Consider the following 25,623-nt stretch of genomic DNA (forward strand, 5'->3'; position numbering starts at 1 on the left):
TTACTACTGAAAAACATGGTTGATTATAGCATCAAGATAGGATATTATAATACATATGGCAGAAATATATATAGATCACATGTTAGTATATTTAAAAGACGACCCATAACAAATTTGGAATTGAATCAGGCTCACTGATTAACTGGTACAAGTCTACCTTGTTCCTGATAGAGAGGCTAGCATCCACAAATTGTGAAGAGATACCTGAGCTGGAACTATCCTGGGAATTCCAATCATGCACATACTTAGGCATTCAGATATGTAACACTGAGGAAAGGTTAAAGAAGGAACATACTGGCAGGGTGTCAGCTTGACTTAAGAAATCCATAGTTTCTTGGATCACATTATCTTACAGGCCGATTATGCTGACCGAGATGGTGATGCCACAACGCTGCTTGTATATTTTTCGAGGATGTAAGGGGATATACCTGAAGACTATCTTAAGAATTAGAGAACTTTCTTAGGTGACTAGTTTGGGAAGGAGTACATAGGTCATGGGGATTAATGAGTTGAAGTATTAATTTGAAACTCGCATTCCTGAAAGTTTGAGCTATTGACGTTGCATTATTATTTGCTACGCCAATAGTTCGAACTTTCAGTAATGCGAGACCTATTACATTGCAAATGCTTTATTTGTATTTAGTTTTATATATTGTACAGAAGCTTATCTGCTGTGCAATGTATGAAAACTTTAGCATGCCAATAGATTTTGCACAGGCCAAACCTATTGGCTTTGCCAATGCTTTCTACGAAAAACACTTCCTACATCATGTTTCTGCATGCATGATGTGAGGCAGATGACGTAGAGAAGTTGTGTCACCCTGAGCTATTAATTTTTTCTGGTCTGCCTCAAGTTTTTCTCCAGTGAAATGGAGGATATTTAGGCCCACAGCTGGTGCTCCACATTTTGACAGACGTTCAACAGGAGCTTACACTCTACTTCCACGGCGCAGACCCAGGGTTAAGATTTATAGGACATGGCACAAAAGAGAAGGCAAATGTGGCTCCAGGTGCAACAGCAAGTGAACAGTGAGGAACATGAACACAGGCAAGGATCCTCACAGTATCCAAATCCCGCTGATTGGCCAGGGCCTGAGACCTCTAACCCGACCTGAATCTCCTCGTTGCCCAAACAAGCAACTGCAATGCAATAGGTCTCGCATTTGCGAACGTTTGAGCTATTGGCGTTTGCAAATGACAATGCATTTTATTTATGTGTTTTGAAAACCTGCGAAGGTGCACTTTGTACATATAGTCCTTGCTTACGAGATGCAAAGCTGACAATAACTGCGCCTCTTTTACTGCCAGCCTTGCTTCTCGTAAGCAAGGACTAGGAGTACAAAGTGAGTATTTACGCACCGCTTCCAGCTTTTCAAACTGCATAAATAAAAGGCACTGTCATTTACAATGCCAATAGCTCAAACTCTTGGAAATGCGAGACCTACTGCATCACAAATGCTTGGTATTTTGTAGTTATAGGGAGATTAAGTGGTTTGCCCAGAACCACAGGATGTTGAGGGGACGCCGGCACTCAAACTCAGTTTTCTAGTTCTAAAGTTGGCAGCTCTGGTTACATCACATACTCGCCATATTGATTAAGTATTTCTTATACCACTGGTAAGTATTGTGAATTTGAAACAGTCAATGCAATTTCCAACTCAGGTGCATTGGTGACCAATCTTTCTTTAGCTCATGGCAATTTCTACTCGGGGTACATCAAACTAAATCAAATTACTTTATTCGGTAACTGATAAAGTTGACCATAAAAGTACATGTACAAGAATCGATACAAATTTAAAATTCCAGTTCCTTATAAGAACATTATAAAAATCATTACAAAATAGATTTGCAATATTTAAAAACATATGTTAAAAGTGCAGTTACAGAAGCAATGATACATTTGTTGTCTAGTGATTGCAGAAAACGAAATGCTAAGTGACATTGTCTCAAACCCGATCTTTTTAAAACTGGTATAATCCACGTTTTTCTTGGGTTTGAATAAAATTTGCAGAAAAACATATGTATTGTCGATTGGGTCGAGACATCATCGCATGGACATTTGCTTAAGACTCTTGATGAGTCATTTGGTACAGGAAAACTTAAAGTTCTATATAAAATGTTCAATCTAAACCGGGATAACAGAAACCTATCATAATCATTAGTTGTCAATGCGATATACGGTTGTATAGCAGTAGCTGTTTGGGTCATATGATATGTTTGAACCGTAGGCTTCTTTAGTTCTAAAGTGTACAACTCGCTTTAAGATCTTTCCTGGACACAGTACTCAGTGTTTGTGGATCTTTATAATATTCAGGACGGCCTAGTTTAGTCAAGAATATTCTTACGTATTCTAGCCATCTTATCCGACTTACTCCGTCCAAGGCATCTGTTAATATGTGGCGGTTAAAAAACGTCTCCTCTGAGGTTCAGACTTTATGCCACAGGAGGATTGGTTGGATCTTAATTAAGTCCTCCAGGTAGGGCATGCCCAGCTCTTGGTGGTGTATATAGTTTGATGTGCTGTCTGGGACAGCCAGGAGCAACCTGAGAAACTTGTTTTCGGCAGATTGCAGTGTGTTTACCCCTGCGTAGCCCCATATTCCTGCTCCGTAAGTGGCAATAGCCTTGCTTTTAGCTCTGTAAATCTGTAGCATTTCCGGAGGGGAGCGTCTACCTAATTGTTTGCTAAAATTTTGCAGAGCCATCAATGATTCAATAAATATTAGTCTTCTGGCCTTAATCGCCTGGGACCAGGACCCTGAATGGTCAAATAAAATTCCTAGATAGGAAAAGGTTATTGTACTGTCTATTGGCTTGGATTGTAAAACAAGCATTTGCAATGCAATAGGTCTCGCATCAGGAAAGTTTGAGCTATTGGTATTGTAAATGACAATTTCTTTATTTGTGCGTTGGTTTTGAAAATAGCAAAATTAATAGCTTTGTCATTTACAATGCCAATAGTTTTAACTTTCGCAAATGTGACACCTATAGCATTTGTAATGCAATATGTGTTGTATTTACGTGACTTAAATGTATTGATATTACCAATAACAATGGCTTTTAATTTTTTTTAATAATTAATACTTAAATACAAGTTATTGTCATTTATAATGGCAATAGCTTAAACTTTTGAAAATAACTTTTGTGAAGATTACGTTCAGTGTATTTTATTGTAACAAAAATCCAAGAACAGAAGTGAAATATTAACATCTTTTTGTGACTTTTGTAATAAAGCTCGAAACAGTGAGAGAACATATTTCAACCAGTTGTCGAATGGTTGCACAGATTGATGCTGTGGTGGCGACAAGTGATACTGTGGCGTTCAGTGATGCTGTGGTAGCGCATAGTGATGTTGTGGTGCCCCTGAGTGATGCTGTGGTGGTGCTGAGTGATGCTGTGATGATGCGATAGATAGAGTGAGTGCGATCGATAGAGTGAGGGCAATAGATAGATAGAGGGAGGGCGATAGATAGAGTGAGGGCAAAAGATAGAGAGAGGGCATAGATAGATAGATAGATAGATAGATAGATAGATAGATAGATAGATAGATAGATAGATAGAGGGCGATAGATAGTCCATCCACCTCCTATTCCACTTAAACGCACAACTGTCAGTTTATAGCTAGTTAGGTACAGAAGACGTATGCTATGTTTGTTCCCGTTTTTTTCCAATACGTTTGGAATAAGTAGGGCCCAAAGGCAAGACCTATAGACTTTGGCAATGCTGATTTAGGGTGAGGCCATGGCCCTATACCATGGAGACAGGAGGGAGATTAAAATGCACGTTAGTCGAAGCAGTTACATCTGTGCAAACTACACAGCAGCTTTATGAGGGTTAATTAAAACGTTAGGGAGGCAAATCGAAACGCTCCAAGCAGCCAAAGCCCACATTCAACTTAATACAGAACCATATATGGAGAGAAGCCATTCCCTTCTAATGTTCACATGAACAGAGTGAATCCTACTTTCCAGCTATTTCTGCTCCATAAATTCTAACGTGTGTCTAACTCCTGCCATCAGAGACATCATGTTGTCCTGTGCGAGAAGGTAGTAGAGTCGTACTGTTTCATTTCTGTTTCCTAGTATTTACAATGGAAAAAGCAAAATTACCAGTACCCGAATGCAATAGAGAAAACTACTCACACACAGCGTGTGCATCTTGAGCTCCCATGTGCAACACAATTTGCACTGCTGACAAGGGTACACTGGGTGCACATCCTGGCCATAGTGGTAATTGTGACGGATACCACACCGCGATACGTGAATGTAATACATCTTTTTAGAGTGAAATTTGCATTAAGATGAGAAGCATATCTAAAATACTCCTTCTACTCTGATAATTAGTTTATAACAAAATTTGACTTGTGGCTGCAGTGGCCCGGATATTTAAAGTTACCAAACGTCAGGCGGCAGAAGTTCACCAAACCTGTTTATTTTGTTGCATTCTGGTACTTTTAGCTTTACCTAACCAGTAATGTATTCAGGACTACAAGTACCAGAATGCACAGAAAGATTAGGAGGTTGTAATCCTTGCACCTGGCACAGGACCGCTGCTGGCCTCTGCAAACAGATACCCAACCATTCCTTGCCCACTTCAGTGAAACGCTGGCGCAGACTTTCACCACCGAATGCTCCTCATTTCAACATTCCAACAGGCCGAGCTCGAAGACCTATGTAATGGAATGTGATATTTCTATAGTCTCTGCATGCTGCATTTTTCTAAGGATTCCATGAAATGCAATATTTAGTGTGGGGCTGCCGCCGACGGAACTCCGCGGTAATGTACATTTCCACAGGTGGCAAACAGTACTAACCCGATGTAGCCTGCCTGTGCATGCCCGTCAGCTGCAAGCGCCGCTGCTGCTTCTCGCTTCTAGCAGCATTGCTGGTTCCGACAGTGAAGGCAGCCACATCAGCTTGTCCAATGAAGGCCAAAAGAAGCCCAACCAAGAAAGTTCACCGCCGCGGCTCGGGTGCCAGGCAAGACACAGGAAGCCAGGCGGGACTGCCCGGGACTGCCTGCTTGAGGGCAGGGCCACCAGCACAGACAGGAAGCGGACGGGAGCCTACCCCGCGCTCCTATGAAGAGAAGGGAGCAAGCGTGTGACCCAGCGGGGCTCCCGTGCTAAGGGAGAGCCCCGCCTGCTGCTGAGCCTGGACTGCTGCCGCAGGAGTCTGGGGAGAGAAGCGGAGGGGGCTCGAGGCACATTGCCGGTGCCTGCCTCCACCACCTACCAACCCGTGCAGCCGCCACCACCGTGGGACGAGAGGAGTCCGACAGACCCGGTGAGTAAGGGCCCCTTTGTTCGTTTGTAAAGAGGGGGGCGTCGGGGCTCATTGCCGGTGCCTGCCTCCCCAGTGAGGGAAGCCCCGCGTGCGCCCGGTGAGGGGTGGGGGAGGGGTGTGCATGCGTGTGTGCGTGTGCGTGTGCGTGTACGTGTGTGTGTGTGTGTGTGTGCGCGCGCGCGCGTCTGTGTGTATGTGTTATCCACTTGCTGGGAATCTGGGACAGGAGATGTGAACGGCACGTGGGTGAACATGCGCCCACACGATGAAATCGCCTGCGCGTGCCTATCCCCTGTCCAACATTCCCAGCAAGTGGATAACAAAAGAGGCTTCGCTGGATGCAGCGCTTCGCGCTGCTGACACCAGATCAACCTAAAAAGGGTTTTAGTCTTCGAGCAGTTAACGGTAAGCCCCAATCCTGACAAAGTTGACAAACGGATTGACAACATTCTGCAATGCAATCTGAGTGCGGGCCATGAGGGCCGCATCGTCCGCTTACATAAATGTTGGGATAGGTCGGGTCGATTCAACTGGTAAATCCTTGCACTCCTTGACCAGAGCTGTTTCTAAGTTGTTTATATATAATGAGAAGAGAAACTGTGCTAAAATGCACCCTTGTTTTACTCCCCTCATCACTTTGAAGTGCTTAGAGCACTCGCCACCACCTTCCGTACCAAATCCTGGCCCTCGCCCCTAGGTATAGCTGCCGTAAAAAAGTGACTATTAGCAAATCTGCTCCCATTTCCTCTAGAACTGTCCAAAGCTTCTCTTGGTTGATACAATCAAATGCCGCTGTTAAGTCGACAAATGTTCGGTATAAATTTTCCCTTTTGGCCTTTGTGTTCTTGTCTATAACAATGTGAAAGTTTAGGCCCTGCTCTATTGTGTCCAAGCCTTTTCGGAAGCCGTATTGGAAATCGCTTAATATTGACTTCTCTTCCACCCATAGCTGTAACCTATCTAGCAGGACTCGTCCCACGATCTTAACTGTAGAGTCCAGCAAAGATATTGGGCGGTAACAGGCTGGGTTTGCCGTCGCCTTTTTTAAAGATAGGCACTATTATGGAGTCAAACCATGTCGGTAGGAAGCCTTGTGAGCAGCATGCATTGAGAACCTGCGTTAATAGTGGGCCCCAGAGGTCTACATTAAATTAAAAAAGATCTACAGGGATCCCATCAAGCTCCGCAGCCTTCCCCCCTGACTTGAATTAATAGCAGAATTTACCTCACTGAGGATAAGTTTCTAGAGGTTAAAGGGTGGTCGATTTCTACCTCAGTTGCCAAATGATCCTGTTCTTGTTGGATTGAATTTCCCAATAGACTTGAATAATGTGCGATCCATTCGTGCTCGGTTATTGCTATCTCTATTGTGGCGTTATAATTTCCAGCCAGTAAAGGGGCATTAACAGCCTTCTATAAGGCTGATGAATCACGGTTAACTGATGCATCGCGTAAGGCCTGCCAAGCATCCAACTTTAAGGCAGACTTTCTTGCCTTTAAGGCCCTCTTGTATTCATATCTTGCCTTTCTAATGTTTTCTTGATCTGTCACATTGGCGTGGAGTGCTTTTTTTAAGATTGGTATGGGTCTTCGTGCACTTATTGTCTAACCACCCTTGTTGTTTAGTGTTTCTGTTCTTTCTTCTTTTTACATGTAGGGTATCTCTGACAAAGTTAGAAATGTCAAAAAAGTTACGATTTCTTGATGTGATGAGTTCTCATTAAAGCAGATCGAAAGCTCTTTAGTGCATCCTTTCACAACTTTCCCCATGAAGGACCCTGGATCCACTTTTGCCTATTTAAGAGCATAACCATTTTGTCTAGTCTACTCCGGGTACATAATAGATAGTCATTTCCGGCTTTGCATCTAACAAATAATAACTGCAGTTATGAGCAAATATTTAAAATAGGGTCAGCCCCAACTGCATATTTTCCCGATGACGGAATGTAAAAGAGCTAGAATCGATATGCAGATATCTGCCCCAAAGAGATGTTTGGAATCAGCCTTTGCCTCACAGTGTTGAGTAATAGGAAGGTGTAGTGGCATCATTGAATATGTTGTACCACACAAGACGCATAAAAGCATTCACTGCCTTCTACCCTTGCCTGTTAGTTATGCTTCTCCCAGGAGTATACAATATTACCATACATTCTCACGGACACAAAACTGTGTACCTTTTAGCACCGTACTTGACCTTTGACCAAGAACCACATACAAACGTATTTTTCCCCCAAATGACATGGCCTATTTTATTTTGCAAAGGCATTTCTTTGTATACAGCCATCCAATGCGTTCCGTTGCTCTTGGAGGCCCGTTTGAGGCTGTATTCTGAAGAATACATTGGGGAGTCGGTGCTTCACACAAGCAGTGTCTTTGTGACGAGGGCTAGATTCAATAAAACCGTTTTAGCACACTGTAACAATTTGTTCTGGATCTGAAGCGAGGAAGTTCTGCACTCGTGCCAGTTTACTTTATTTTGTGGGGAAAAAAGTATTTGTCAAGTGTACCCTCAGAGCATGCTCCTGAAGCAGGGCTGAGTGAACAAGACAGATGAACAATTTACTTAATTGGTTGAAGGGAGGCCTGATGTGAAGCAGGGATTTACTCAAGCCCAGTCTCCAATTTGTACTAGAATTTATGTTGAAAAGGTCTTTCCATCTGTAACCAGCAAATATAATAATCAATAATTAGCCAAACAAGTGTTTGTCTCTCCTCTGTGTGTGGTGTGTATCCTAACTCGGTTCTAGAGGTTGAAATCACGGGGCTCTGGAAAAAAAAATGCCATGAAACATAAACAACCACTTCCAGTTCACTACACAGCACTGAGAGACATCACAAAGGATTCGATCAGTTTCATTTTCTTCACAGTCAATGACCGATCACGGGGGAGGGAGGGAAAGTGAAAGCGTGGCATGCGTGCGTGGTCCTGAAAACACTGCGAGCCGTACACGTGCACATCGCCTGTCCGGGGATGTGCACATCTCCTGTCCCCCTTCCGAAGCTAAATCAACAGCAATAGTTCTCGCCAAAGCGGTCAGCGCATGCGCTGCGCCGCTAGGCAGACCTAAAAATTGAATGAGAGCCTACATCTATGCACAGAGGCTTATTAGATCTGCCTCTACGTGGAATACCATTTCAAGCACAGCATGCGAGCATCATGTCTTCAACAACAGCCTTAAGTGCAAAGCTCATGTTGGAACTTTATTGGCTTTATAAAGAGGAGTTGTTAGGGAAGTGTCATGTGCTGCTCTTGACTGCTGATGCGAGAATGGTATGTAAATAAATGCGTGGTTGGGTTTCTTCGGGAAATTACTGAAGGAACCACTTCATGACGTTTTTAATATGAACATTAAGCACACAAGTCAGCGTGATTTTCCTTTAAAAAAAATACATTTTCCTAAACTATAGTAGCTGCTATGTAAATGCAATGTAACCTTGCAGCCTGAAATGTTTTATCGTCTGTGTGTTGCGAGGTTAGACATAATAGTGAACCAACCATATCCCTACATATAACCCCAGGAATTAATGTTGCTTCAGAGTTAGAAACTACTCACACAGCATAAACACAGCCAGGGCAAAACAATGTGTTGTTACAGTAGAATCAGCAGTATGAAAACTGCAGCAAGGCAAGAGGGATTGGGGGGACGGGCAAGCAATGAGGAAAGAAGGCAATAGCGGGGTAGGGAGTTATGTGGACAGGAACGGTGTGGGAAGAGAACACTAATATAGAGTGCTAGATAGCAAATAAAAATAGGCACAGAGCACTATAGCAATAACAGAAATATTAAACTAAAAGAAAGTTTGATTGCAAAGCGTCCTGCCCAGCTTAGTGAGTGTGTGTCATACCGGAGGAAGGGGTGAGGTCACCCCTGCCTAAGTTACTGGGTACATCTATAAGCACTGACAGGGTAAGGCTTACTCACGTGTGTTGGTTAGATGCAGGGGTCACTGATACATCACTGTTGCAAGACGGTCAGTAATGCCTTAGAAAAGGGCCTAAATGTTCCTCATCTTCTAGATCAGGACATGGATGGTACTTCACTCCATGCACAGGGAAACCGTAGGGAAAGGTTGCGTTCATGCTAGGAGGGTGGGGGAGAGCTCAACGTGAATCGGGAGGGTGAGAGCAGCTTTGAAGCTCCATAGGCTCCTGTAGTGGCCTAATAAAAACAAGCATTGGCATAACCAATAGATCTTGCTTTTGGGGCCCTATAAGTGTGTAGCCGGAGATATTGGCTTTGCTAATGTTTTAAAGGTATATTGTAGGGCAGAATGGGTGCTGTGCAGTATGTTGTTTGCATTAGTCCACTGGCATATTGTTGCTCTACCAATGTACTACTAGTAGTGGTAGAATTAGGGCCCTAGTCCAAGAGCAGATGACTGTGTGTGCCTGGTGGAAATGGGATTTAAATTCCCCACTGCAACATAAGAAATAAATAGGGCCACTACATCAAGCATTCAATACTGTATATGCCCGATGCATAAATGTCAATAGGCGCAAACCATTTTCATTACCCATGTTAAAAATAAGCATCTGGATTTAAACGTAAAAGGCCACTAAAAAACTGCCAGTCGATTAGTCACAGGACCACAAAAGTACAAGTGAACAATACTGATGTCAACGCATGTGTAAAAGACACTCACAAGATGACAGCCCAATTTCCTTGTGCCATAAAATGCATACTGATTCCTAATTGGGATCAAGTTTATTTTAGTTTTTAGTTACCATACTTAGAAAAGACATTATGAATTAGCAAAGATGCTCAATCGACAAGAAATAACATTCAGATCTTCATGGTTGTGACACCCGTCCTATTTCGATATGCACAAAAATCCACGTCAAGTAGTCGTGAATATTAAGTACCAACTCGAAAGTAGAGTTGCTTTTGTGCCGTTCACAAGACAAATAAATACCAGTAGTTCGACCTCCGTGTAAAAATAAACAATGTTTAATCACCACGTATGAAACATCCTGTGGCCAAAACAGGATGCAGTTTCTACTTCGCACTAGTGTGATGCAGAAGTTCTAGGATCTTCCTTTAATAGGAAATGTCTCGCATTGCTTTCCGACTATTATAATGATCTAAAATTGTCCGGTTTTTACAAACTGCTCGCGGTTTAAAAAGGTACTTGAGGTCAGACTACAAATCCCATGATGCCCAGAGTCTGTTTCCAGGAAGGCACCCTCACTATTCTTTACCCCAGTTTCAAACACCATAGCTCCTTTTAACTGCACCCCTCATTGCCTTCCCTCACTGTACCCCACTCTATTGGTACGCAACCATACGAAAAATCATATCCATTAGCAAGAGCGGAAGGGTGGTTTTATTTGGCCCAGAGGGGAAACTTGTCTCGAGCCCAAGCACCGACAGCCTAATCCGGCTAGGACCCGAACCTCGCCTCCATTTGTAAAAATAAAAGTAGGGTAGCAGTGTAATATGTCCTGTATCATACCCAGGAGATTGGGCGGCTTAACAAGCCAGCCAATTGAATAGATGGAGCTGGATACACTCACCTCTGCGGCTGCTTGTGGGCCTGGAGCCGAGCAATATGGAGAACGGGAGGGAAGAAAGTTAACATGGACAACAGGAGGGGGCGGAAACAAAGTTAACACAGGCAACTGGGGGCGGGTAGAGAGTCAACACAGACAACGGTATGGGGACAGGAAGAAAGTTAACACGGACAACTAGAGGGGGCAGGAAGAAAGTTAACAAACAAAAGGAGGTGGGTGGGAAGAAAGTGAATATGGAGAATGGCAGGGGGGCGGGAAGAAAGTTAACACGGACAACGGGAGGGGACGGTAAGAAATTGAACATGGAAAACGGGAGGGGATGTGATTAAAGGCAACACACACTACGGCGTGAGGGGGCGGGAACAAGGTCAGCACGGATGGCCTCCTTGATAGCAGCAGAGCTCGGAACACAAAAGCTGAGACAAAAGAAAAAGTAGTGCGAGGGCACTATATATTGTCTATACCTAAAGGATTCATGCAGCAGGGGCAGTCGCCACGGCAGGAACAAAACACCCACAAGGCAGGACAAATGTACTCTATTTGTCAACGAAAACTAAGGAATGTAAAAAGGTGGGCCAAGCAACCAATGAAAAGCTGTGGGCGTGTAATGGGTGTGTTCTAACTCCACAAGGGATTGCAGCATGCCTCGCAGCGCATGGGCACAGCCTCTAGGCGCGACATAAAAAATAACAAGCCAGTCAGTAATGCGTAGAAAAGGGCCTGAATGTTCCCCCTCTTCCAGATAAGGACATGGATAGTGGCTCACTTCATGCACAGTGAAAGGGTGGGTTGTGGGAAACGTTGCATTTGTGCTCGTAGGGTGAGGGAAGGGCTCAACGTGAACCGGGGTGGGGGGGGGTCTGACTTTGACGCTCTGAGGTGGGCTCCTGTGGTGGCCTAACTAAATAAAAATGAAGTGGCCAGAGCTGGGGAAAAAAAAGGGAGGCAGTCATTAGGAGCGCTTACCAAGCGTGGACAAAAGACTTGGTAGATGCAGTAAGGGTGGGGGGAGGGAAATGCTGGGTTGTTGCTCTGAGGATGGGGGGAGGGCTTCTAAAGTGAACCAGGTGGGGGAAGCAATAAAGCATTAGAGTGGCCAGCTTTGAAGCTCGGAGGCGAGCGTGCCCAAGAGAGAGACGGTAGCCATCAGCTGAACCAGAGCCCTGCTCGAAGACACCTTAAATAGTGCTCACAAGCCTAATAAATAACATGGAGCGTAACAGCCCATGTAAAAGGGGCAGTCTGTATGGGAGGTTATAAAATTTGAAAAGTAGGGACTAGTAAGCTATCTCACTAACAAAAAGCCTGTATTTACCAAGGACAGTAAGAGGAGCTAAGAGTGAAGATGGGAGGGCCTTCAAGCCCATATTCTGAACACAGCATGTCTCGAAGACCTAAAAACGGGGACTAGGCCTGGCAGACTCAACCTATGTTACCTGGCACCAGTGGCACAACCCATTATCAGCAAGATCAATAAAAAAAAGCAGTCTACGTGCAAATCCAAGATAAAATCAAAGCCAACCCCCCTCTGCATGACTCCTAATCTGGCTTCGGATCACGCTGCAGCACAGAGACAGCTATATTACTAATCATAGACAATGCCCGCCTAACCGGGTAAAGGTGCGTATCGCCTTCTGATATTGCTGGACCTCTCAGCTCCTTAAAAAACTGTCAATCATCCAGGCCCAAAAGCCTCAAATTCACTGGTTCATCTTGCCAATGTGTGGAAAAGTAAATTTTGCCCTGTTCTGTGTCCCTACGTGTCATCCATCATATGTTATGTGTGCATGATCAATATGCATATGTACTCCTCATGTCTGATTAATGACGCAATTACAGTTGTGTCCACCTCTAGTATGCCAGTTTCCAGTCCTCGTGAATACTACGAATATCAGGCCTATGTAAAGTTACGTTGCCACGTTTCTCAGTGTGCACGTTATTCCATTATAAAGTCCCCGTTTCTAGGCCTCAAAAGGGCCTGGACATCAGATTCAGCTCCTGTCTCCTGAAGTCCTCGCTAAGGAGCGATGCAGCCCCCACCTGTATCCTCGACCTTTCACTTACTTCCTGCCTCGCAGTGCCCGGGTGCAGCTTGGCTCTGCCTCTGAGTCTGCCAAAAGTATGTTATAATTCCAGTTATCAGTTCAGTCCTCCCTCTTTGCATTCCTAAGCTACTGAACTGCATCAATAGTTTCCGTCATTGTCTAGCCTTCACGTCTCCATGTTAAGAGAAATACTGTATTTAATGGTCATTTAATATTCTTCATCACGCACTACATGTAGAATAATGCATGCTCCAGTCTTAGAGTCCGTTAGCCTCTCCCCTCCTGACTCTTAGTTTATATCAACATGTTCCCTAAACATCAGATACTAGATAGAGTTTAGGTACATGTCGCTCCGACCCTCCAGACTTTAGTCTCTGCTCCTAGCACAGAGTTCATAGCCCCCAGCTTCTCCTAGTAATACGTCATTGCCAGTTTGCGCGCACCACCAGATTAGAGGTCCCGGCTCCTTAGGTAGCCCCCTCCAATGTTTCCGCCCCATTCATGACATATTCTGTTACGTCTGCACCACATGTCTATGTATACGCCCAGTTACACCTACTTTTACTCTTATCTTTCGCGACTGCTATGCGTCACGCCTTCTGCTCCACCCACTGCTACGCCTACTGCAATGTAATGCTATGTGTTTGCGTTTTGTATATAAGCTCATGTATTGTTATTAAAAGTTAGCGCGCTCATCCCAGACCCAGCCCCAGCAGCTGCTGGGCCCCTGTTCCTATGCAGGTTGTCCTGTTCCTGTCCTTATGCTGTATTAAACCTGCAAAAAACTCCTACTACCTCGAATCTTGACTCTTATTTATTGAGCTATCTGTTATGATATATGTCTAGTCAAAAATAGGGTATTATTTATTTATTTACCACATAATGGCGCCCGAATAGGGACTTGCCCTTTCCCCACGCGTCGGTGAAGCCACGCCGACCCCCTGACCCTCTGCAGTCGTGACGGAACTCTTCTGCGCAGTGGCAGATATTTCTGCTCAAGTATCCCTCAGGCCCACGGAGGAGACGGAGGAGGCGGTCCAGCATCCAAACGAGACGGTGGAGGAACGCGGCGAGTCCCGACCAGAGCCCAAGCCAAGAGTCCAAGGTCCGAGGTATCCGGAGGCCCACCCGTAACTGAAGTCCGAAGTTCGTCGTCCGTCGTCGTAGCAGTCCAGTCCAGTCCAAGGCCTTCCGTTCTTGCTGCCCGGTGAGTACCATTGCTGGGGTAGTATCTAGACAGGGTCAATCTAAATTGACTCTGGTCCGTGGGTTGGTGGTACCCAGGCCCACAAACGAAGTGTTCACCTAGGTGGATACGGGTCTTGATGCGTCCCTTTATGGGACCGGTATGTTCCGTACTGTTTCAGCAGTGCATCCAGTAACTCTAGTCTGTTCTGTTCTCGAGAAATTCTTGTGTTTCTGTTCTCAGTATTCCAGGTAATATTCTGTTCGAACTGTTATTTATAATGTTCTTCATGTATTTCAATGTTGTGGTATGAGTGCGACGTGATTTCGTGTTTTCATTGTGTATTGTATTATGTCCAGATTATAGTACAGTCATGCCGCTCTTCTCAAAATTACGTCAGCTAAAAACTAGAAAGGGTCTGCTGGAAGCAGCAGTTCCCGTTCCGCCCAGGGACAGTCCAGGTCATTTTATGTATCAGAAACATGGCATAAGCGCCATATTATATCTAGATTTATGGGTAGAGTATACCAAACAGTTAGAAGAAAAGTATAGATGGCCCGTATCGGGTACATGGGATGCCGAATGCATCATGCGAGTAGAAGAAGCATTATGGAAAAAGAAAGCCAGACAGTCACAGAAAGACGCCATCGAGTTATGGCGCAAAGAAGCTCATAAAAGAACCGAAAAAGAAATCAGAAAGTCAGAACTAAGTAGAGAATCCCAAGAACGAGTCCAAGAAAGAGAATTAATCGAGATAGGTGAACGAGTTAGAACTGAACAGTCAGACAGACAGAGGCATGCCCTTATTAAGGGTATGTATCCTCTTCTTGCTGAGGGCTTGCCAAAAGCGACCCCAGAGGCATCCAGTAATTTCCCGCCACCATTAGTTCCGACCAAGCTACGTCACAAACAGACCGCAGCTGATATTTTTATTTCGTCCTATCTGGACGACACAGTCCCCGAATATGCAAATCCTGTTCGCGCTCCGCCAGTCCCTGTAAATCAGGTAATTCCTGCTCCTCCAGACACCGGGGTGCCCTTAACAGCCCCCCCGGGTCAGCCCGCCATACAAGTCCAGCCCACGTTACAATTACCGACCCTGCCAGGACGAAAAGCATCAGTTGATGATTCCAGTTTAGGGGCCGCAGGAGGAGGTCTTCCTCAAACCCCGCCGCCATACAAGCGTTTATCAGCACTCGAATTACATGCTCAAGCATCACAGCGTACTCCTAAAAGTAATAAGTCTGTTGCAGAAATCAGGCAAACCCTTGGCGAATGTGTCTATGACCCAGTTCCAGGCGAATTTAATATGGTTTTATATTCCGTACGCGTAAGGAGGGTGACCGAGTATCTAGTCACCTTGCCGAATATGAAAGAAGATCTAGACAGAATATATCGTTTCATCCGTACAGGGGATGATCCAGAAAGTATTAGTGATGCCATGTCTCAAAGGAAAGCCGAGATTCAGCGTATGATATTAAAGTTCTTAATTAATTGTCTAATAAGAGAACAAGATTACCCGTCTAAAGATCCAGCCGAAATGAAAACTCTGACAAAGTGGAGTGATAATATAGCCGAAGGAAAGCACAATACCATTAGTGCCATGGAAAGTATGTACAAGAAAATCCGTAGAGAGATAATAAGGATACACGAACAGCGTAAAGCAGCACAAGTAAGCGAGAAAGAAAGTACCTCTGATCCTGAAGAGGAAGACGACGAGAATACTGCCAGAATAGCGTATGTAGGAAAATCTAGATTTCCAGATCGCCATTTGCGTCTAGAACACAAGTCTATTTTCCATCATCCAGCACCAGAACAAGGTTCCCTAGAACAAGTATTCCAAGCTACCGATCACATTCTAAAATCACGAATTGGTTATAGTGAGTTAAGTACTATGCATGAACAAGAAATAGCCCGATCAGCAGTCAGATGGATTACTGATTCTACCACTTTTCCAGACGAAATAGTGGCACAAATGTTTCTGAAAATGCCCCCAGCCGAACAGCGACTGGTGGGTATGTATATGATTCAGCACCTCATTACTCTGTATGAGGGTCAGCACTCTGATCCAGGTCCGTTACATGATATCCTGAACGAGTTACTCCAGTACAGATGGAGAGGTCTAGGTACCGATTTAATTAGTGTCATTCTAGAACAACGTCACAAATATAGAACGTTTTTGAACCCGCATTTTGTTCATGTCTCACCCCCAGAAAGTAAATCATTCTACATAGACAGACAGAATCCGCTACGAGAAGTCCACCCAGTCAGAGGAACGGGTGGCGAAATGCAACGAGTGTTTGTATACACTCCAATCACAAAGATGGAACTCCTTGAAATGAAGAAATTAATTCCCTGTCATGACAAAGATCCAGCAGGGTTCCATAGAGAATTAAAAGACATGCTCCGTATGGGAGAATACACTTACCCAGATATCATTAAAATGTTAAAGGTCCTGTTGCCCGCAGGGGTGTATGAAAAGCTAAAGGAAAAAGAATGGGAGGTGGGAGAGAAAAAGATCGATTGGACAGTTCTAGAAGCTGAAGACAAGGCACGAGTACCAGGTACCGGTCTTGGAGATAAATGTAAAGAATTACCAGAATTATTGATTCAAGTTTTACCCAGATTATTGACAACCAGAAAAGAAGACTGGGATGCAATCTCAGCCTGTAAACAGAAGCAAGATGAAGATATTAGTGATTTTTATTCTAGATTTGAAAAATGTTTCAGTATCAACAGTGGTCTCAAGACAAGTAGTGAGTCATACCCTCACCTTTTTGTTACTAAATTAGTCGAGAATTCAAGTCCATCAATTAAAAATCGAGTTTTGAAAGTCGAAAGCACCTGGCAAGCTAATACTCCGTCCCAGATGCTCCAGATGCTCCAGTACCACCAGAATAGAATCAGAGAAGAGCAAGAACACGAAAGAAAACGTATGAAAGACACGAAAATGAAAGTACTAGTTGCACAATCTGTTCCTCAAGACAGTCAGAAGAGGGGTCCGAATCAAGCCAGTCATCCTGCAGCTCCCGTTAAAGGGAATTGCAATTATTGTAAACAGCCAGGTCATTTTATAAATGATTGTGCAGTTCTGAAACACAACATAGCTACTGGTAAGACTAAAGAAAGACCACGTCCGCCTAGACAAGAACAAGTTTCACAGACTCCTCAGTCACAGAATGCACCACAGACAGTTACAGTACCGCAGCCTATCGCTGCAACACAGCATGTTACATCGCAGATGTACCAGTATGCACAGTCTGAGTATCCAGAGTACCAGCCATATTCATGAAACAGCCTAGAGAGGGAGGTAGGCTTGCCTCTCATCGAGATACCTGTAGATCAAGAAGGTCCCTATGTTCACAGTCAAGTATTAGGGAAAGACAGAAAGTTTTTGATTGATACAGGGGCAAGTAGGACCACAATTAGTCACGCCGAAGTTCCAGGGGCTCCGCTCTCAGGCTCAAGAAATGTTTCCCTTGGATTTTCAGGAAAGCCTATCGTTAATGAGATTTCAAAGCCAGTTACTCTAGAAGTAGGTCCATTGTCCCGTACTACTGATCTGTTACTTACTAAGTCATGTCCAGAAAACCTATTAGGCATTAAGACACTGAAAGAGTTAGGTGCAGTTATATGCTGTTCCCCAGAGGGAATACGTCTGTTCTTACGTGACTTTAAGGGTCACTATGTATTACGAGATTTTGATTCCAGACTGTCTAATGTTCCGCAGCATCTATGGGCACAAGGTCCAACTGATGTAGGTTACATGCAAATCACACCCTATCGTGTGACTCTCAAACCAGGTGTAGTGTTACCCCGAATCAGACAGTACAGATTGCCACCCGAGGCTGTAGCAGCCTTATCCAAAATTATTGACGAGCTCATCGCTCAAGGAGTGGTTGTAGAAACTGACTCCAACGTATGTAATTCTCCGATCATTCCAGTCATGAAACGTACTGATCCAAATGCACCCCCAGTATATCGATTAGTGATTGATTTACGAGAGCTTAATAAATGTATTATTCCGCAGTACCCAGTTGTCCCAGACATCTCTTCCCTATTGACAGCCATTGATTCCGAAGCCATGTTCTTCACTGTCATAGACCTCAAGAATGCATTTTTTAGTGTTCCAATTCATCCAGACAGCCAGTTTCTTTTCGGATTTTGTTTAAATGGAAGGAGCTATATGTTCACACGCGCTCCTCAAGGTTTCACAGAAAGCCCTAGTATTTACAGTCAAGCACTTAAGAGACAACTAGATAACATTCACATGCCAACTGACACTGCCCTGCTCCAGTATGTCGATGATCTACTGATCACAGCCCGTTCTGAACGTGATTGCGAGCGAGCGTCACTGACAGTTCTGTATTTCCTAGCCGAGATGGGGCACAAGGTGTCCCCTTCGAAGCTTCAATTCTGTGTCCAGCAAGTGGTATACTTAGGACACTTGCTGTCCAAGAGGGGTAGGCAGTTGACACCAGACCGCATCCAGTTAATAGCGAGTCTTCCCCAGCCCAGAACCCAGAAGGAGGTACGTGCCTTTATTGGCCTTACTTCTTATTGTAGACAATGGATTCCCCAGTATGCATTTCTAGCCAAGCCACTGATACAGTTAACGACACAGGAGGCAGCCGTATCGACTGTTCTCCCTTGGACATCAGAACATACACTTAGTTTCAACGAGTTAAAGAAAGCCCTATGCCAAGCTCCAGTTCTAGCTACACCGAACTACAGTAAGCCTTTTACACTTTTTGTTACTGAACGTGAAGGTACAGCATTATCTGTTCTTACACAAGATCAAGCAGGACAATACAAGCCTTGTGCTTATTTTTCTAGCACATTAGATCCAGTCGCCCAGGCATTGCCTGCGTGCCTCAAGTCAGTTGCCGCCACAGCATTAGCTATCAGACAAAGTGATTCCATAGTTTTAGGACACTCCCTGACAGTACAAGTCCCACATTCCGTGGAAGTTCTTCTAAACCGAACACAAACTCAGCACTTGACAATTGCACGTTTAACAGGTTATGAATTGACATTGTTCCAGCCACACATAGAAATTAGACGCTGCAACGTCCTGAATCCTGCTACACTGTTACCATCAGTTAATTCAAATCCTGACCCACATGACTGTGTGGAAGTAGTTAACATTACGACAAAGCCAAGACAGGATCTGACAGATATTCCGTTACCAGACCCCGACCTGACACTTTATGTGGATGGTTCATGTATGAGAACTAGTACAGGAGAACTAGTCGCCGCGTATGCAGTGACTACTGACACCGAAGTTATTGAAACACACCGTATTGATACCCTGTCCGCTCAAGCAGCAGAGCTAGTTGCTCTGACACAAGCCTGCATACACGCCAAGAACCTGAAAGTTAATGTTTACACAGATTCACGTTACGCATTTGGAGTTGTACACGACTTCGGAGTGCTCTGGCAGGAGAGAGGTTTCATGACTTCTCATGGAACCAAGATTCAGCATGGTCTCCTTATCCAAGCTCTGTTAGATGCCATACATTTACCGACATCTATCGCTATCATGAAATGCAAAGCACATACGAAAGTTACTGACATTATTTCTCAAGGTAACGATCTAGCAGATCGCACAGCCAAGCTTACAGCACAGACTCCAGACATTCCAGTTAACCTGACACATACTCCAGATCCGGCTACATGTATGACAGTTAAGGACCCTACACAAGATGTCATAGATATCCAGTTACATGCTACTCCCGATGAAATCAAGAAATGGTCTGAACAAGGAGGGGTCCAGACAGATCAAGGATGGTTAACGAAGGGTAGAGCCACATGGTTTCTCCCCGACTCTATGGTTCAAGTCATCATTAATACCGCACATAGTCCAGCACATTTAGGAGAAAAAGCTATGTTAGACAGTATCCAGAACATTTGGTTCAACAAGCATTTACGAGCTGCAGCCAAGCAGAAAGTCCGTACCTGTATGATATGTTGTCAGTTTAATCCGGGTAAAAGTGTCCCGGTGGAACAAGGTGGTTTCCAGCCTCCTGACCACCCTTTTGAAGTCCTCCAGATGGATTATATTCAGATGGAGCGATGTCGAGGTTTCAAGTATGTCCTTGTAGTTGTATGCGCTTTGTCCAGATGGACAGAAGCATATCCAGTCCCAGATTACACAGCCGCGACCACTGCCAAGCAGTTGGTTCGTGAGTTTTTCCCTCGATATGGACTCCCTAGAGTCGTATATTCTGATAACGGTCAGCCATTCTCATCTGAGTTGATGAAGCACGTTTCCCTGTTGTTAGGGTACCAGTGGAAGTTTCATTGTGTACGCCATCCTGAAGCAGCCGGTCTAGTCGAGAGACATAACCAGACCCTGAAAATTCGAATTGCAAAAATATGTAAAGATAAGGGTGTGGACTGGCTAGTAGCTCTGCCAGTCGCTTTGTTTTATATGCGCATGGTCGCACATTCCAGATCAGGTCTGTCCCCGTATGAGGTCGTATTCGGCCGCCCCCCTAACATGTGGGGTACTCCTAGACCCCGAAGTATTACTGATGTTTCATGTAATATGCTGACAGATTACCTAGCTTCCTTGATGTCTGCCCTCAACTCATGTCGTTCACAGGTTGCCGCCGCATTTCCAGACAATACCGAGGTGGCACCGCATGAAATCGTTCCAGGTTCCATGGTGATGGTCCGAAACTTTGACAGATCAAGTCCGCTGGAGCCTCGATGGAAAGAGCCCCGTCAGGTCCTCCTCACCACCCGTACAGCCGTGAAGTTGGAAGGCCGAAAAGGATGGATACACCTTTCTCACGTTAAACTTTTTAAAGGACTGAAACCGGTCTCTAAAAACATTTCCCAGGATATCAAGACCTGCCAAAATATTGTTTTAAAGGACTGTCCCGCAAATGACATTGATATAACCCCTCCCTTGGTAGAGAAAACTCCGCAGCAGGAGTATAAGCATAAACTACGGTCTAGTAAATTAAGTCAGTCAGTTTGATTGTATAAGTCCTCCCCTAGGTGAAACGGTTAGACTGTTTCTGACATGTATAAAATAGACCCCCATAGTGAGAGAGTTAGTAAAAACTCAATCAGATGTATCGTTTTTCTAAGTTTCATATTATTCATCAGCATTATGATTTCCTGCACCAGTTATGCCTTTTTCCTATATTTCCCAGTTCTTCATGTAAATAAGCCTCCTAATGTTACAGTAGAGCACACGTTTAGTGATCTGCCTCCTCACGAATATTCATACCGCCTCGCTATGCGTAATAACTCATTTATCCGTATGTTACATTACTCACACCAGACCAGCAATGCCACTAATTGTTGGGTGTGTGGTCGACTCCCCCCTTTCCAGACCTCGAAGGGAGTTCTGCCACTTTTTCCTTATCCTTTTTCACATAATGGTTCGTGTGGAGCATGGTCCACGTTAACGTCATCCTCAACAGATATGTCTTTTCTTAACAGCACATGTTTCCCAGACAAGCAAGGTTTCCCCCACAGAACCGGGTTAGATCTAGAAAATGAAGTGTATAATTTAGGTAATTATTCGTCGAATTTCATGGTCCTGAATGTTCAGTCTGATACTACTCCAGACTCACCTGCTATTTCAGTACTACCAGTTAAAGGCGAATTATGTGTCCGAAATAAAGGTTCCGTACATGTAGGACATAGTGATTGTACTACTATTGTCAAGTATAGTGACAGTAGGAAATCTATTTTCAAAGCTTCACGTCATTCTTATTTTGTTTGTGGTCAGACCGCATATGTTCGTCTGCCCCTCGATTGGGAGGGAACCTGTTACATTGCTTTCCTACTGCCACCAGTTTTTCTAGCCCCACCTGACTACCATAGGAATTCCTTCCTAGTACATACTAGACACAAGAGAAATCTCCCGATTGTCGATTATACTGAAACTACTGCAGAACAATTCATTGATATTGATAAAGGTGTTTTCCCTTATTTAGGCACAATTGTAAATAGTAAGCTAATTCGTAGATTAACAAGAACCCTTGAAGCTGTAGTAGATGAGACTGCCTCTGCTCTAGGTAACTTAACCGAAGAGCAATCCTTTATGAGAATTGTCGTTTTACAGAATCGTCTCATCCTTGACGTCATACTGGCCGATAGGGGCGGGGCCTGTAGAGTCATCGGATCTAGTTGCTGCATTTTCATTCCAAATAACGCGCCGTCTGTTTATTCAGCTATAACCAGACTCCATAAAATTGCCCATCTGTTACACCAAGATCCAGGCACCTGGACATGGTCCGGTTGGTTCTGGAATATAATTTCCGCATGGGGATGGAAAGTCCTGTCCTTTCTAGGTATTGCAGTAGCGATCATATTTAGCTGCTGCCTCTGTATACAATGTGGCCCTGCGATTTGCGGCATTTGTGCTACCTCTTGTATTCCTAGTCCTAAGCCTCGTTCTAAATCCCGTTCCAGGATAATTCGAGACGAGCAAATGATACTGTATGAAATGATAGATGGTATCATGAATATTGATGTTTCCTGATGGAAACGTAGTGACAAGGAGGGAATGTGGAAAAGTAAATTTTGCCCTGTTCTGTGTCCCTACGTGTCATCCATCATATGTTATGTGTGCATGATCAATATGCATATGTACTCCTCATGTCTGATTAATGACGCAATTACAGTTGTGTCCACCTCTAGTATGCCAGTTTCCAGTCCTCGTGAATACTACGAATATCAGGCCTATGTAAAGTTACGTTGCCACGTTTCTCAGTGTGCACGTTATTCCATTATAAAGTCCCCGTTTCTAGGCCTCAAAAGGGCCTGGACATCAGATTCAGCTCCTGTCTCCTGAAGTCCTCGCTAAGGAGCGATGCAGCCCCCACCTGTATCCTCGACCTTTCACTTACTTCCTGCCTCGCAGTGCCCGGGTGCAGCTTGGCTCTGCCTCTGAGTCTGCCAAAAGTATGTTATAATTCCAGTTATCAGTTCAGTCCTCCCTCTTTGCATTCCTAAGCTACTGAACTGCATCAATAGTTTCCGTCATTGTCTAGCCTTCACGTCTCCATGTTAAGAGAAATACTGTATTTAATGGTCATTTAATATTCTTCATCACGCACTACATGTAGAATAATGCATGCTCCAGTCTTAGAGTCCGTTAGCCTCTCCCCTCCTGACTCTTAGTTTATATCAACATGTTCCCTAAACATCAGATACTAGATAGAGTTTAGGTACATGTCGCTCCGACCCTCCAGACTTTAGTCTCTGCTCCTAGCACAGAGTTCATAGCCCCCAGCTTCTCCTAGTAATACGTCATTGCCAGTTTGCGCGCACCACCAGATTAGAGGTCCCGGCTCCTTAGGTAGCCCCCTCCAATGTTTCCGCCCCATTCATGACATATTCTGTTACGTCTGCACCACATGTCTATGTATACGCCCAGTTACACCTACTTTTACTCTTATCTTTCGCGACTGCTACGCGTCACGCCTTCTGCTCCACCCACTGCTACGCCTACTGCAATGTAATGCTATGTGTTTGCGTTTTGTATATAAGCTCATGTATTGTTATTAAAAGTTAGCGCGCTCATCCCAGACCCAGCCCCAGCAGCTGCTGGGCCCCTGTTCCTATGCAGGTTGTCCTGTTCCTGTCCTTATGCTGTATTAAACCTGCAAAAAACTCCTACTACCTCGAATCTTGACTCTTATTTATTGAGCTATCTGTTATGATATATGTCTAGTCAAAAATAGGGTATTATTTATTTAATTACCACAAATGCAACAGACACCAGTTCATTCACATGGGCACCTCTAGAAGATCCATATCACCTGTGGTGTCCTCCAAGATTCCACCTTGCCCGCCGTCATTTTCAACTATTACACGGAGCCCCTTGGCACTGTATTTACTGATAAAGGCATGAATATTCATCAATGTGCGAGTGTCCAACAACTTCATATGAAAGTGTCCTCCACTCCAGAAATCTTACTCAAACACTGCCTGCACCTCAACCAGACTTGAATTTTCAGCACCTACCTGAAGCTAAGGTACCAAGACCAAACTCCTACTATTTACCAAGAACAACAAGCATAAAATAGTCCAAACCTTCCTCAATTGCATGAACCTAGACGGACTCAAACCACAACTTTCACTAAATGCTAAATCACCAATTCATCCTCAAATACCCACCTTACTCTCAAGGAACATCACAAAGAAAACTAAGATGGTAGGGGTGGCTTAGCCACAAAAGACGGAGGTGGCTCATTCAGGAGCTCTGAGCTGGTGTTCCTGTAATCTGTCCGGACAACTGGCATACAACCAACCCTGCTTCAGTCACTGCAGGGTCGATCTACCTGTGGCCCTACCCCATAGCTCTTTAATCCCTAGAGAGCCGTGTTTGAAGCAGCCTGCATCAAAATACCCGATTTGGGACACCAACCCTCCCATCGGTCACCCTATGTTATGAGAATGTAGGAGTGGAGCTGCCCAGCCGACACAGACTGGGTTGATGTTGGGGTGTGTGCCTGAGAGCACTGTATTGTTGCTTAAATTACATGCTTGTTGTACAAGACTTCTATTATGAAAGAATATGATCTATATCAACTAACCCTATACATTCAAGTCTTACCGCATTGTCTGTTGTAGGTTTCGTAAAAATCAATAAAAAGGTCCTAAAAAAAATAAACCAAGATAGAGAGGTACCATCTGTCTACTGAAGAAAGTGGAAGCATTTATAGAAGAAAGCTGCTGCAGAACTGCTGTTTAAGCCCTCATACTCTAAAATCTAGATGGTGAAAATGCCCTGCTCCACAGCCTTCCAGACTTCTGACTGGTCCCCCCTTGAGGTCATCAGACCTCATCAAGGGCCTGAAGGAACAGGATATGGAGTTCCACTGGCTCTGCTTGGAAATCACACGATAACCAAGCTATACCGCACTGATCAGCCCTCATAAGGGTGAAACCAGTCTTGAGTTGCTTGTGTTCTTAATCAGACAGGACCTGGCCTGGCAATTCGGGTTGGACTGTTCCCACTGAAGCAGGGGTCAAGACTGATTTACACATGGCTGGGTCCAAACTAAGTTGAGATGGAGCGCAAATCAACACTGGACTGGGATGCGGCCCGAGAAATTTCCAATGGCTGAGATTAATTCAATCATTTAATAAATCACTTTTTGTATACTCCTGTGTGATGCTCTAAGTTGGATGTGTATGCCCAGAAGTGGGTCCCGTGCACACTGTGCCACTGTAACCATCCTATACCAGATTGATGAGCCCTAATAAGGGTGAAACCAGTTTTGAGTTGCTTGTGTTCTGGTTCAGGTAGGACCGGTCCTAGCAGTTCAGGCTGGACGCTTACCATTGGAGCAGTGTCAAGGCTTATTTGCATATGGCTGGGTCCGAATTGAGGTGGCATGGTGTACAAAATAATGATGGACTAGGATGCGGCCCGAGTAATTACCTTTTACCAATATTAATTCAAGCATTTCATTTATCACTGTTTTTTTTATAAACATTTTTATTGTAGTTTCGGTAAACTTGGCAATACACACAGATCTTACTCATATTACAATACTGATTTGAGTACATTCCATTCACAGGTATTTAGCTTTTAACACGACGCACATATTTCACCCCACA

At 44.3% G+C, this 25,623-nt stretch overlaps 1 protein-coding gene across 2 annotated transcripts in view; it reads right to left on the minus strand.

The window, feature by feature from the left end:
* The window catches only part of LOC144828458 (ubiquitin carboxyl-terminal hydrolase CYLD-like), a 677,169-nt gene that overhangs the window by 433,015 nt on the left and 218,531 nt on the right, over positions 1 to 25,623 (minus strand). Inside the window, exon 3 of one of the 2 annotated variants that reach the window (XM_078686635.1) lies at positions 7,997 to 8,051. The exons of the other annotated variant lie outside the window; for it this stretch is intronic. Within the exon in view, the coding sequence (XP_078542761.1) occupies positions 7,997 to 8,051 (55 nt within the window). The remainder of the gene's footprint in view (positions 1 to 7,996; positions 8,052 to 25,623) is intronic. 2 annotated transcript variants of the gene reach the window in all.

The sequence above is a fragment of the Lissotriton helveticus genome, chromosome 4_1 (genome assembly GCF_964261635.1).
Source record: "Lissotriton helveticus chromosome 4_1, aLisHel1.1, whole genome shotgun sequence".
Classification (NCBI taxonomy): domain Eukaryota; kingdom Metazoa; phylum Chordata; class Amphibia; order Caudata; family Salamandridae; genus Lissotriton; species Lissotriton helveticus.